Genomic DNA, 14,335 nt, shown 5'->3' on the forward strand with positions numbered 1-14,335 from the left:
CAGCTGACCCGAGGAGGGGCGTGGCCGACAGCTAGCAGCCGATGGTGTTGTAACAGTCAAGTTTGTGTGGTTATCTGGCTGTTCGTGTGAGCTCCCTGCTGGCTGTGTGACAGTATGCACGGTAGAGTACAGTAAGAAAGAAGAACAGCGTTTTCGGCACCCTGGGCATCTGACGCTTTGTAGGGCTCTCTCTAACCGTGTGGAGTTTGCGTTGAAGCTGAGCAGACGGGGGCTGAAATGCGAACGTAGCTGTTAGCAAGCGAGCCAGGCCGCGTAGAAGTGGCTGGCTGTATCCTTCATCCAGACAGACAGGAGCATAAATGTTGCACACAGACCGGTCTGCCGACGTGGTTGACGACGCCGGGGAAGATGCGCAAAGACGTGAGGATATTATTAGTGGGAGAGCGTAAGTAAGGCTTTAGATAAAGCTGTGTTTGCAGTGTGTTTGTTGACTGCAGAGTCAGCCTTTTAGTGCACACTTTGAATTGCACTGCTGCTGCCAGACAGCTGGACATGTGATGCTGAGCAGTGTCTTCATCACGATGAGCTCTGTATGTGTTATTGGAGCTTATCTTGGCCATGCTATCCCCCACTGTAGCTTTTTAGAGCAGTTAGGCGGATAATTTCTTTTCTATTATTCACCTAACCTCAGTTTACCACTTTGATGGTGCACACTCTTGATGGTATTGCAATCTGATTGCCCTAATTTCACATGTACACTACAGTATACATGTGAATTCACTGCGCTTTGCATCTATCTATCTATCTATCTATCTATCTCCTTGAAAGTTGGGTTCTGTCAGGTAACATCACAGCCTTTCAAGCATCTGAATTATTGGGATGTGATGGGCTTTGTTTTACACGTTGGGGTTATGTCTGCGCAGGAAGAAGTACTTTGTCTCCACACGTTTTCTCAGTTTCAGGCTAAATACAGTACTTAACATTTTGGTATATGCTCTTTGTACTCCTGTGTATTCCATTTTTTATTGCAAGAACTGTTTATTGTTATTTTATCTGATATCTGACTGGTGGTCATCTTTGAGTTTCAGAAGAGGTGCATCCAGTGATTGGCAAATTTCTCTTTGCACAAGAAATGACAGACTTCCAAAGTTGCTCCCATAAAGTGGGACATCTGGTGTCCTCAGAAATGAAGGCTAAAATTGATGGGTCACACGTCTAACCTGTATTTTCTTAAACATCTACAGAAACGTGTCTCAGTAATAATAATACATTATGCTTATGAGTAATGAGGGTTTGCTAAACACACTAAATATGTCACTTAACTGTCTCCTTCTCTCCATCTGCAGCCAAGGTGGGGAAGACCTCTCTCATCATGTCACTGGTCAGCGAGGAGTTCCCAGATGTGGTATGAATGCATTTCTGTTTTGCCAGAAACTTAATCACTTAATAACTTAATGTTACTGTACCCATCTGGGATTAAACGTGCCCACTATTCACCTTATTTTGCATTGATTTGACTGTGCTATTTACGCCCTGTAGCCAGCTCTAAACATCTCTGTGTCCCAGGTTCCCTATCGAGCTGAAGAAATTACCATACCGGCTGATGTTACACCGGAGAGAGTTCCCACACACATTGTGGATTACTCTGGTATTTGAAGGAACATTACTTTGTGTGTGTGCGCGTGTGTGTTTTATAAATAAAGAATTGGAGCATCCTTGTTTTACTTAAGCAAGCTCATCTTCCCTCCACAGAGGCAGAGCAGACGGATGAGCAGTTATTTCAGGAGATTTCCAAGGTGAGTCTGTGGATTTTGCTTTGCTCAGTGAAAAGTTTTCGGGTTCATGTAAAAGCTTAATGCTTATGTGTTGATCTGTCCTGTAGGCAAATGTGATTTGCATTGTCTACGCTGTCAACAACAAGAAGTCTATAGAGAAGGTGAGCTCCTCTGCTGCCAGAATTTCCATATTTAGTTTGTATATCAGCTGAACTGTATAATATGTAAGACTCTGGTGTGACAGCGTGATACTAAAGAATTGGGTATCATGTCTCTCTGAACTGAGAAAATCTTTTATCGTATCTACTTGTGTTTTCATAGGTGACGAGCCACTGGATCCCCCTCATTACAGAGAACACAGACAAGGACAGCAGGTACGTACAGAAATATTCTGGGCTTTTGTTTTCCACCAAATGTAAGAAGAGAGTGGGATCAGATTCTCAGTTTGTGCAGTTGTGTGTGACAGGACAGGCAGCTGCAAAATATTAGGTCCTGTAGCAGGAAGCCAAACCTGGTAATTTTCAAGTAGTGGTTAATGTAATGACCTACACTCCCGGGATGATTAATGGTTTTTTTTTCCCCCTTACAGTGTCTTCACTCTAAGCAAAAAGCAGCAGTAGAAGTGTCACATTTCACACAAGCAGGTTCACCAAAAAAAGAACTGATATGTATACTCACTGGTCACTTTATTAGGTACACATTGCTAGTACTGGGTTGGAGCCAGTCAGAACTATCATAGCTCTCCCTGGTGTAGACATTCCTCAGCGATTTGCATCTTGTCATTATGGCGTCACACAGTTGCTGCAAATCCATCATGTGACTCCTCCCTTTCACCACATTCCAAGGGTGCTCTATTAGACTGAGATCTAGTGACTGTGAAGCTTATTTGAGTGCAGTGAACTCAGTGTCAAGTGTTCAAGAAATCAGTTTGAGACAATTTGAACTTTGTGACTAGAAGCAGCCAACAGAAGATGTGGTCATAAAGGGACGGACATGGAAAAATACCCAGGTGGCTGAAGTGTTTAATCGATGCTCAGTGGGTGCTAAGGGGCCTAAAAGTTTGCCAGCAAAATTACCCTCACACCTTTACATCACCACCAGCGTCTTTGGTCAGCGGTTGCTGTTGTTTAAGTGCTTTATACTGTTGCCTTTCTGCTGATGTTTGAAACACTGGTAATTCTACTCTGACCTCTTGCATCAACAAGGCCTTTTCACCCAAAGATCTGCCAGTTTTCTCTGTAAACCCTAAAGATGGTTGTGTGGGGAAAATGCCACAAACTAGATTCACATTTTCCAAAATGCTTAGGCCAGCCCGTCTGTCACAGTCACTCAAATCACGTTTCTTCTCCATTCTGGTGCTCAGTTCAGCAAGTTAGCATGAACATGTCTGCATGAACATGTCTAAATGCATGGTGTTCCTGCCGTGTGATTGGCTGATTAGACATTTGTGTTAAAAATAATTTGAACAGGTATACCTAATAAAGGGGCTAGTTGGTGTATATCAAGCAGTTATTGTCTGTTAATCACTTTGCTTTGTGGTGTTGACATTTTCAGGGTTCCCCTGATCCTGGTGGGGAACAAGTCTGATTTGGTGGAGCACAGCAGCATGGAGACCATACTTCCCATTATGAACCAGTACAGTGAGATAGAGACTTGCGTTGAGGTGAGACAGTCACCACTCTTATTGCTGCCACCATTTCTCAACAATAAAACACAGAATGGCAGATTGCAAGAATTTAAATAGTTTGCTTCAGACAGTGGACATCAGTACATTCTTCTATTTTGTGCTGAACCTAAAGAGGAAGAAACACAACAGAGTTGATAACAATTAATTACAATGACCTTTGTGCAGAAACTTCCATCTTTACAGGAACAAAGAAGAACGGCATTTTTTTTCTCTTAATAAGGACATCCACACTTTTTTAGCCATTGTTGCTTTTAAGGGATCTTAACAGACATGTCATTTAAACAGTTAAACAATTAAAGTCTTGCGGATGTTAATATAGAAACAGAGTTGCTGCAGTGTGATTGGCTAACTTGATATTTAAGTATAAACTAGGGAGGTTAACAGCCTAAAGATAATCTTTGCCACTTACAGTATATTGACTATTGTTGTCTTGCTTGTAAACACTGACCTAATTTGGCCTGTTGCATTTGTGTGAGTGATGCCTTTTGGTTCCCTTTTTTAATTCTTCCTGAAAATAGTGGTATTTCTGCATAAGTATTTAAATCTAGGAAGTCAAACAACTGTAAAGGGTCACGAGTTTAAGCCATAACCTGTTTAGAACTTTGAATTCAGCACGAATTCAACTCCTCGATATGAAAAACCAAAAAACCCTCACCAGTTTCTACCAAGTTTGCTTTCTGTTGAAGTTAGTTCACTACCTCCTGACACCTGTGGGTTTTTTTTTTCAGTCTGTTAATTGGAGCGGGTGCGCCGCTCAGACAGATCACGTGTGTTAATACCCTGTCTGGCAACTACTTAGTCACCAAAATACACACACACACACACACACAGGTAGGTAAACAGGGATGGCCCTTTGCTGACTGGACTGTTTGCTCACAGTGCCACATATAATACTTATGAGATCAAGAAGCCTCACACTGCGTATTAATGGGGCTTTCAAATGAACCACTTCGATACCAGAACCGCATTACAGCACTGAACAGAGTGTCTGTGTGTGTGCACATGTGTGCACGTTTTCTTCTTCCTTGTTGTTTATAGTGTTCAGCAAAGAACCTGAAGAACATCTCCGAGCTTTTCTACTATGCTCAAAAGGCAGTTCTCCACCCCACTGGTCCCCTCTACTGTCCAGAGAAAAAAGATGTAAGGATAAATGTACACTACATGACTCTTGAGCTGTTTAGTGTTCTGAGTTTGTTTCACATTACGGGCTGGATTTGAACTCTTAGCAGAACCTGCTTTTGTTTAAAGAACGTTTGATGTGTGTCCATGATTTTTCAGATGAAGCCACTTTGTGTAAAAGCTCTCACTCGAATCTTCAAAGTGTCAGACCTAGATAACGATGGTAATCTCAACGACAACGAGCTCAACTTTTTTCAGGTAAACTGGTTAAAATAGAATATCCAGGCGGTCTTTATTGTTCCCTCCTTTCGGTGGGAGACGGTGAGCTAATTCAGATAACAACATTTGCCTGTCTGCCCATAGCGGACGTGCTTCAACACCCCGTTGGAGCCTCAGGCGTTAGAGGATGTAAAAAATGTGGTGAGGAAGAATTTAATTGATGGCGTGTGTGACAACGGCCTCACTCTTAAAGGTAGGAGTGATGGGACGTATTTCTGATGCTTATGTATATACAAGCTCGCCTCACAGTGGGATTCCTGAGATTTATTTATTTTTCCTCTCCAGGATTTTTGTTTCTCCACACGCTGTTCATTCAGCGAGGACGCCATGAAACAACCTGGACAGTACTCAGGCGATTCGGATATGATGATGACCTGGAGTTAAATCAGGACTATCTCTTCCCTCCGTGAGTTTTACTTTGACATCTAAGCAACTAAAATCTGCTCCTGCTCTTGCACCTCATTATATTTCCATTCGGCTGTTGGTTTGTGGCACTCTGTTGAATCATTTCCTTCCGTATTTGCTTGTTTGATACATTTTTAAAATATGCTTGCATTTATTTTATGTGTTAAATATGAATAAATGTTATTTCTCCCTCTCTAGGTTGAAAATTCCCCCAGACTGCACTACTGAGCTCAACCATAATGCCTACCTCTTCCTCCAGAGCGTCTTTGACAAACACGATAAGGTACAGTCCTGTATATCTGGTTCTGTATTTATGTTGGCCTTCACCCTGATGAGACACAAACAAGAAGTTGCTGATTGACATTTAGGAAGGCACTTTCCCACAGTCAAGTGTGACCACCTGCTGAGGTGTGATGTAACTCCTTGCAGCTGAGGAGGGATTGGCAGGGAGAATTAGCCATGAGGTTAGAAGAGTCAAAGAGTGAAAGTGACAGCTTGTGTCAAGATCTGCTTTCTCTCATAGTGATTAGTGTCCCGCTGTGAATGTGTGCCTTCAGTCTGTCATGTTTGTTTTCTCAGGTAGAAGTGACAGACAGCCAGCTTAGTCCATTCTTTTTCTGAAGTCTATCAAACTAGAGCAGTTTGTTCAGTGTACATTCACCCACAAAATCCCACAGGAAATTATTCCTGTCACGAGCACCCTGCTCGTTATTTAGGTGTAGCTGTATAACTGATCCTTGTGTCTGTTAGGACCGTGACTGTGCCTTGTCACCAGAGGAGCTGAGGGACTTGTTTGATGTTTTTCCCTACATGCCCTGGGGGCCAGATGTCAATAACACAGTTTGCACTAATGACCAAGGCTGGATCACCTACCAGGGGTATCTCTCACAGTGGACGTAAGTAGGCATTAAACTGGTGTCCATGTTTATATGTTTCTGCTTGTTGAATGCTCCGATTGACTGATCAGCCATAACAGTAAAACCACTGACACTACAGAAACCTTTGAAACTGGCATTTACAAGGACACAGTGTAAAACCAAACGTATCCCTAAAGTAATGTTCCTCCCCGGTGGCAATGGTCTCCCACTTCCAGTGCTTTTCACCACACTCTAAAAAGCACTGACAGGAGAGAGCATAACAAAGAGTCCAAAGTTTTCATGTGGCATCCGAATTGAGTAAGCTATCTGCAGGATCTGTCAGGGAAAGCCCAATTAATGGAGGTCCCACCCCACAGCTCTTACAACCCTACAGACAAATTCTGATACAGGAACGTCCTGTGTCCTTGCCCTGATGGGTCAGGACAATTCAGGGACACAACGAAGAACTATTTAAATAATAAACTGATGATTTTAATATTGTCATTTAAATATAAAATAATATTAGTTACATTACTGTATATGAGTTCATGTGTCTTAACTTCAGCTGCCTTTTGTTCAGGTTAACAACTTATCTGGATGTTCAAAGATGTTTGGAGTATTTGGGGTATCTTGGTTACTCAATAATTGCTGAGCAGGAGTCCCAAGCTGCAGGAATTACAGGTAAACTCTACCACGTAATCCTCATTTAATCACAAAACTGTTTTAAGAACAGTTAAATGGTGTAGTTGACTCTGTTGGACTGTGCACAGCAGCTGTCTGAACTGATCCTCTGGTACTTGTGTTTGTATGTGGTTTCCTTCCTGCAGTGACCAGGGATAAGAAGATTGACCTGCAGAAGAAGCAGACCCAGCGCAGCGTCTTCCGCTGTAATGTTTTTGGAGACATTGGCAGTGGCAAGAGTGGCTTCCTACAAGCCTTTCTGGGTAGAAACCTCATGGTAAGCAGAACTAAGCACCAGCTCAGCCATCCACTACACCAGCATTGCAATAGCTATAGAATGAGCAGTGCACATAGGCATGCAGTAACATATTGAAGAGGTATTCAGAAAGGTGTTTTGCATGTTTGTGGGGTGTATTATGTGAGAGGCTTAGATTGGGCTGCCTGAACTGGATTTCAGGCTTTGCCATAAACATGTTTTGCTTTACCCTGACTGACGTGTTTACTCTGAGACACAGCAAGTATCAAAAAAAAAGTTCCAGTAAAAAGGTTTATTTAAATGCCTTAACTCTGTACATTTGGGATTATGTCAATATATATATATTTTTGCATTGCTGCATGTATTGAAAATGTCATTCACATCATGTTTTAATTAACGCCAGATCCTCTTCTGTCTTCTCAGCGCCAGAAGACCATTAAAGAGGAGCACAGATCCTACTATGCCATCAATACAACCTATGTTTACGGCCAGGAGAAATACCTTCTCGTGAGTATCAAACACACTGCTTTAATCATTAATGAAAACACATGACGGCACATATATCTTCTATCCTTGCAGTGTGGACACTGTCTTCCAGGCAGATTTTTTTTGTAACATAAAGTTACTCTAATTATTTCTCATATTGGGCACTTTAATGTAGCTCCTATACTTTTATTACACATTATGTATGTGCTGACCTTCAGTAACGGTACAAATACATTTTGTACTGTGCATGTACCGCTGTGTCTTGTACGTGAGGTTGTCAACTGTGATCCATGAAGGCCAGCCCAGCTTGAGGTTGGCTGTTCTTAGCTCGCTCTATGTAAGCTTCTTATCATGCTCGCTTAATGCTTTTGTCAAGCCAGCATTTGTACTTGCTTAACAAAGGCATTAGCACTGCTGTGCCTATTTTGACAAAGTGCAAGCACAGTGCATGTGCTGTAGGGATACAGAAGAACAGTTGTTGTAAAGTTGTAGGCAAAATATCGAATACCATAGCATACTGGCTTCTTTTAGATGGCAACATTTAGCAGATGAACCTCAATAGTTGAAATGGTATTGATTTGCACATTGACTGCACTGTTTGTTTTGACACTGGTTAAAGGACCTTTAAAAGGTTCACCCTCCAGGGTGGATTCCACTCCCTCTGTCCTGGCATCCATAGTGAAGCACAACAACCCTGTTTGTCTTGGCACTTATAGGCAGCTGGAGAACAAATAATTAATGAGTGTGATTCACTCTGTTGTCCTTGGATGGTTGTGTGCTTCTCGTCACTTTGGTTTTCATCACTGTGGGTTGGTTTTTAAACTGGTTAGATACTTACTGTACAGTAGTTAACTAAAAGTAAGTATCTATCTATCTGACTTCGACCATTTTCCCTCTGTAATGTCATGTGCTTGTGCACTTCTGGGTTGCACTGGTTCTGCTTACAGCACAGCTGCTATTTTTAGATCGCTCCCTGTACAAATTCCTCAACTTGTGTGTCTGCAATTTCATCATGGACATCAAACCTGCACTGAGACAAGACATCAATGTCTGTGTCAAACAGAAACAACAAAGGTCTATGGGGCCCTCTGGTGATCTGGTCATCAGATCTGGAGCACAATGAATGCTCATTTTATTTGTTATTTTTAACACGGACTTGGTTGCACTCATGAACTTGGCTAGCAGGGTAAGACGGGGACAAACAAAGTTGCTGGTCTAAGGGAAACCAGCACTTTGTGTGTCCCTCACCCAATGCACTGAAAACACATTTTCTTGTACACTTCTCACTGTTTACGGATTTGTGTCCCTGCAACTTTTACCCTAAAATGAAATTCATTCCAAGAGTCGCTGTTTCCAAACACTAGATGAACTCCAACGCACCTCCTAGACACACAAATTTTAAAAACTGGAATTCTAGGAAGCAATTGAAAAATGCCAGCAGCACTGCCGAATGAGATCACAGTAAACTGAGTCAAATTAGCACAAACTCAGCATCTAACATAAAGTCCACACACATTTTACAAGCTATTTAAGCAACTGTGACCACTAGGGATGTGCCAAATTAAAGGAACTAAGGTTCAAACTCAGCTGTGTTCCTCTAGCTTAGTGGATTTTAATTAAGAGATTTAGAAAAGAGAGTATTTCCACTTTAACCAATTAATTTTAACCACCTTACCTCTCCAGCTTCACGAAGTGTTTCCTGACTTCGACTACCTGTCTGACGCTGATCTGGCCTGTGACATCGTCTGCCTAGTCTATGACGTCAGCAACCCTTACTCCTTTGAGTACTGCGCCAAGGTTTTCAAGGTAAAACTGTTTTTAGTGTTCACACTGTACCAAAACAGATGTTTTTCCACTTAAAACAAAAGACCACCACAACCATAATCATTCATTAACAAGTCTTTCTCCTTCAGCAATACTTCATGGACAGCAAGACACCATGTATGATGATTGCAGCAAAGTCAGACCTGCCAGAGGTCAAGCAGATGTATGGCTGCAGTCCTCTGGAGTTCTGTCGGAGGCACAAGATGCCCCCGCCTCAGTCTTTCACTTGTAACGCAGCCTCAGCACCCAACAGAGACATCTACACCAAACTTACCACCATGGCTATGTATCCGTAAGTATGCAGAAATTTGAAACATCAACCTGACTGTAAATGTGATACTTTGTTACGAGTCACATTTTCAGATTAGATTCCCGAAAGGGTAAAAAGGTAACTAAGAACATAGTGAATTGTATTTAATTCAGAGAAATCCAATTATTTATTAGTGCTAACTGAAGTTAATCCCACTTAGCTGTCTTGTCTGTTATTGGAGGGCATTGTCTGAGTTTTAATTGAAGTGCAGCTTTAGTTTCGCAGCTGTGAGATGAGCTTAGCCGACAAATTAGAATGAGAAGATTTGTGGAAAATATGTTTTTCTTCATGATATCCTGTTTTTATTTTTTCTATTTATATATTGTTAACCCTTTAACTATGATATAAGGATATGATGAGTATAAATCATCAGCCAGAAGAGGAAGATTTATATGCATTTATTAACTGCAGCTGTAATCTCATAGTTTTCTTGTTTCCTGCAAATGATTACATAAATCCTATATTATTTATGTTTGGTAATTTTTATTAAAGCTGTTGGTGCTGGATGAGGTTTTTAATACAATTTAGAGCATTCGTTATATCTCCCTCGGGTCTGGAAATGCGGACCGACAATATAGTCCTCTAAATCCTCCGCTCTGGCTCCAAACATAAGTTTTAGAGGATGTTGTGGTCTGAGGTGATGAAGCAGCTGAGTCACAGTTCTCGTTTGCTGCTGTAAAAGGAGGCAACTTGCAAAGTTTTAATTGTGTTTCCTGTAGTCCTTGAGGATTTTCTGCCCTTTAAGACCCAACTGTAGAAATAAATCTGATGAATCATAGAATACCCCCCCCCCCCCATATGGTTAAGATTAGTCTGACAGTTTAAATACCGAGCTGTACTCTGTGTAATATTCCCAGGTCCCCTCTGGGGATGCTCCTGCTGTCTGCAAGTGTCAGTATTTGTCATCATGCGCCTCACTCGACACGCATTAATGCACTTCACTGGTCTCTGGACATGTTGCTTTTAGTCTGATGCCACTGTGTTTTCCACTGTGGATACACGGGCCTCCTGCTGAGCTGTAATAGTGATCTCTCCCTGAGCATCACACTCATGCCATCAGTCAGGCTTCACTTTACTGTCAACGTAAATCACCTCGCTGCACGTTGTGCTATTATACGATTGCACAGAGACTTTAATCTTGAGGAGGTCAACTTTATTGTCTGAGATTCAAGTGTTTAAGCTGGAGGCGCCTCCATGGCCAATGCCTTTTCTAGTGACTGTTTCAGGTAGATTGAGATTTTGTTTTTTTGCTTTTATCACTGTTTCTGTTTTCTCAGGTTTCTTAAAAATTCTTTAATTTGCTTGAATTTTCTTTTCTTTGTTTTTGTAGAAATAATATTTAAAAGATCAGCATATTAGGTAACATTTTCTTTTTCTCTCAAAAGGAGAAACATTTAGCCTTTTATCAAGCTGCTTCTCTTGTGATCTGAACTACACTGGAGCCTTTTAATGGTGGCGGCCTCTTTCAGCTTTTAACTTTGTTTTTGTTTGTCGTATGTGTCCTGTTTGTCTGTATGTTTGTTGGCGTGTGTGCGTGTACGTACCCTGTGTCTCTCCTCAGCCACGCCCGGCTGCGCTGCATGTGCACTTGTAACCGGTGCACATTCTGCTTGTGTCAGAACTTCCTCAACTCTGAGCTGCTGCAGACGGTCAGGGCCAAACTCTACGCTGTCGTACTCCGAAGGTCTCTTACAAACTTCTCTTATCTTTGTTGACGTGTTGGCGTTTATCATTTTTATGTTTTTCGCGTTTTCATTCTTAAGCTGCTTTTTTTTTTTCTTTTTTCTGTGGCATCATCATTTGTAACACAGCAGCAGACCCGGCTGGTTGCACCAAAGGGACCAGTTCTTTCCCGTTAATTCTTAATCGCCAAATTCGAGGATGGTGGTGAACCTTAACTCATCCATGCAAAAACCTCATATCCTCATTCCTATACAAATGTACAGAAAATATTAGATTTGCTCAATATTAGTAACTTTCCTTTGGAGCAACATGAGCCTTCAGTGTTGCTGTAGATCTGTTTAAATGCTTCTCACGGCATATATGATGCTTGTTTCTGTCTAATCTGATTTTGTTGAAGTTCCAGTCTTTCATACTTTATTTCTTATACTGCATTTCTATTGCTGTTCTGTAATGAAGAATAGAAAGGCCATTAAGTTTACTCGCTTTCCCTCTACAGTCCTTTTTAGTTGTCCTCATTTTGCTCAATCTTGATATTGCTTTCTTTTTTATAAAGACTTCATCATCATCATTTTTTTCCCAGTGTTTGACTTCAATCTGATTGTCATTCTGTTGGTATCAGCTTTGCATATGTCACTGTGCCTCAGCCGTCTCATCTAACAGAGTTGTCACAACTCATTTCTGGTCTCGCTGTCTCATGCATCCGTAACTATAAACCTCTTAAGTCCCTCATCTGTTTGACTGGCTTTTGCTTCAGCGTCTCAATATGTCACAGCTCTCTGTTTGTTCTGTCATCCGCTCATCAATATTTTCTCAATGTTCATTTCTATGCGATCCTTCTTTGCAACTAATGTCACTGCTTATTTGATCTGTTTGTCACTTTTATTGGAAAGTTGAGAGCTAATCGGGGAAGAGAAATAGTTTAATTTTTGTTTCGATGTTAAACAGGATGAGATGTCTGTGAGTCACTTCTGTCCTAGTAATGAATTATCTGTGATCCTGTTCACACTTAGTTTTAAAATGCATCATCTTGGGTGATCAGTCACAAGTTGACGGCGTTAAATCCAGATGTAATAAACCAACAACAACACACGAGTCACTCAAACAACCTGCCGGGTTGTCTGGGAGAAACTTAGCCGCATGTCTTTTGTAGTGTGGTTTCCTACTTAAATCAGTTTAACTCAGTGGTTTTTCCCATGCTCATCCACCACAGGCGTACCGGTCATATAGTCAGTAACACGATGTGAGTTAAATCGGACACCATGAATACACATGATGGCGACAAATGTAACTACATCTTAGCTGTTTTAACCCAGTCGCACAAAAATGAAATTTAAAGCCAAGTGAAAACAGGGTTATATGATACAGAAAATCAGTTGTTTTTTTTTGTTTTTTGACTCTTTACATATGTCTCTACACTCTGCATCCCTCTATTTAACAGACACGTTAGCCAAGCGGACCTGAAGAGCTCGACCTTCTGGCTGAGAGCGAGCGTTGGAGCCACGGTGTTTGCAGTGCTGGGATTCGCCATGTACAGAGTGCTGCTCAAAACGCGGTGATCCTTCAGCATTCAGTCCAGCCCTCACTACCCGGGGTACATAAAAGCTAATTTGACCAGTCGGAAGTTTTGATTTTCCTGTTTTCATTGAATTAACCTTATGGAAAATCACTCATAATTCTGTTGTTTAATAAGCCCCGTTTAAAAATAAGAGATTTATGTGCAAATAAGCAAACATTTAGGGTTTTTTGTTTTTTGGTTTTTTTTTGCATTTTCATTTCTGTTTCTCTTTGGGGACGATACAAAGAAATATTTAATTTTCTACCAAATGCTAATTTGCTCAATCTGTCCTGTGAAAATAAAGATAATATATTTATATGAAAAGAAACAAGGTTGAGCTGCTGGTTAGTCATACTGAGTTACGTAAAAAGCTATTTTTTTTGGTTGCTTGCTGATATGATGAACAATTTAGTGTCACTTTCAGTACGATAAGGCTTGTGATGTGTACCATATGCAAGTATTTCTTTAGAAGAAGATGTAAATACTGTATTATAGCGTAGACTGTGTGTACGTTTGATTTATTTGTGTCTAAAAGGCCACTTTTGAGTCACATTTCAGCACTGACTGCAGAGCTATTAACAGCACAATCTTTCATCATTATCACCTGGCAGAAATTAGGATTTCCTTTAATGGCCAAATGCCTGGATGCACATTATTATTATTTTTTTTTAAATTTTATTTTTTTAAATGTTTGCTTTATTTTTTTGTTGCTACCTGAGTGGATCAAGATTATATCAGTGGAAGTGAATGTGTGAAACGAAAGGTCTGCTGCGCTCTCTCATGTCTTCCTATGTTGGTCACTTTACATTTTATCTGTATGTATGCAAGTACTTGTCATAAAGTTTGCATGCTTCAAACTTTTTGATGACAGTTCAGTGTTTTAAGAATTATTGTAGCCCAACGTCTTCACAGCTTCTCCTCATTGCTTGTAAAGTCCCCAAAATCGAGGACTCGCCGATCTCTCCTGGTTACAAAAGGTGTAATAATTTTCTCTAGATGCTCATTTTCAACCAAATGCAGCTACTTGCTTCACTGCTTGGTTTCTGTATTCATTCATCCCTGCCTTTCCAAGAGTTTACATTGAATAAATATATCTGAACAATGTGGTGTACTGGAGTTATTTTATTGTGTTTCAGGTCAAAGATTTTCTTTTTTTGAAAGTTGTTATCTCCCGAAGACTCCGTTATTTATTCACAACTAATTAAATTATTGAAAAACAGTAACTTCTTTATTCATGCTTTTATATTCAGGATGTTTACTACACTCTTAACTTTCCTCTTGTCCTCTTCTAGGCCTGTCTTTCTCCAGATTATATTCGGTGTGCAACAATTTGGAAATAAGGTTTACCTTAACACAAGAGGGCAGCGTTGCTTAAAAAAAAAAAAAATCTCCATCAGTGGCTAAAACCAGATTGTGAGCCATACAGTCTGATTCTGACTCAAGCCTGTCCATGTTTT

The 14,335-nt window shown here is 40.8% G+C and overlaps 1 protein-coding gene across 2 annotated transcripts; it reads left to right on the forward strand.

Moving 5' to 3' along the window:
- Positions 1–6: 6 nt before the first annotated feature.
- rhot1b (ras homolog family member T1) lies at positions 7–13,980 on the forward strand. 2 transcript variants are annotated; one of them, XM_040024629.1, is made up of 20 exons: positions 7–406; positions 1,308–1,366; positions 1,528–1,609; positions 1,714–1,757; positions 1,844–1,897; positions 2,058–2,110; positions 3,291–3,399; positions 4,462–4,563; positions 4,702–4,800; positions 4,906–5,014; positions 5,107–5,227; positions 5,425–5,509; positions 5,977–6,122; positions 6,664–6,764; positions 6,911–7,041; positions 7,444–7,527; positions 9,190–9,312; positions 9,420–9,622; positions 11,202–11,324; positions 12,762–13,980. In XM_040024629.1, exons 1-20 carry the CDS (start codon positions 370–372, stop codon positions 12,877–12,879), a joined length of 1,983 nt encoding a protein of 660 aa, XP_039880563.1. In that variant the 5' UTR covers positions 7–369; the 3' UTR covers positions 12,880–13,980. The 2 variants fall into 2 exon arrangements, with proteins under 2 accessions (XP_039880563.1, XP_039880564.1); XM_040024630.1 differs by lacking the exon at positions 11,202–11,324.
- Positions 13,981–14,335: the final 355 nt, after the last annotated feature.

The sequence above is a fragment of the Simochromis diagramma genome, unplaced genomic scaffold (genome assembly GCF_900408965.1).
Source record: "Simochromis diagramma unplaced genomic scaffold, fSimDia1.1 OVJJ01000302.1, whole genome shotgun sequence".
Lineage (NCBI taxonomy): Eukaryota > Metazoa > Chordata > Actinopteri > Cichliformes > Cichlidae > Simochromis > Simochromis diagramma.

Coding starts and splice junctions, on each gene's coding strand:
- rhot1b (XM_040024629.1), top strand. CDS start 370: ATGCGCAAAGACGTGAGGATATTATTAGTGGGAGAGC. Junction 3,400..4,461: donor AGATAGAGACTTGCGTTGAG/GTGAGACAGTCA, acceptor TGTTGTTTATAG/TGTTCAGCAAAGAACCTGAA. Junction 6,123..6,663: donor GGGTATCTCTCACAGTGGAC/GTAAGTAGGCAT, acceptor CCTTTTGTTCAG/GTTAACAACTTATCTGGATG.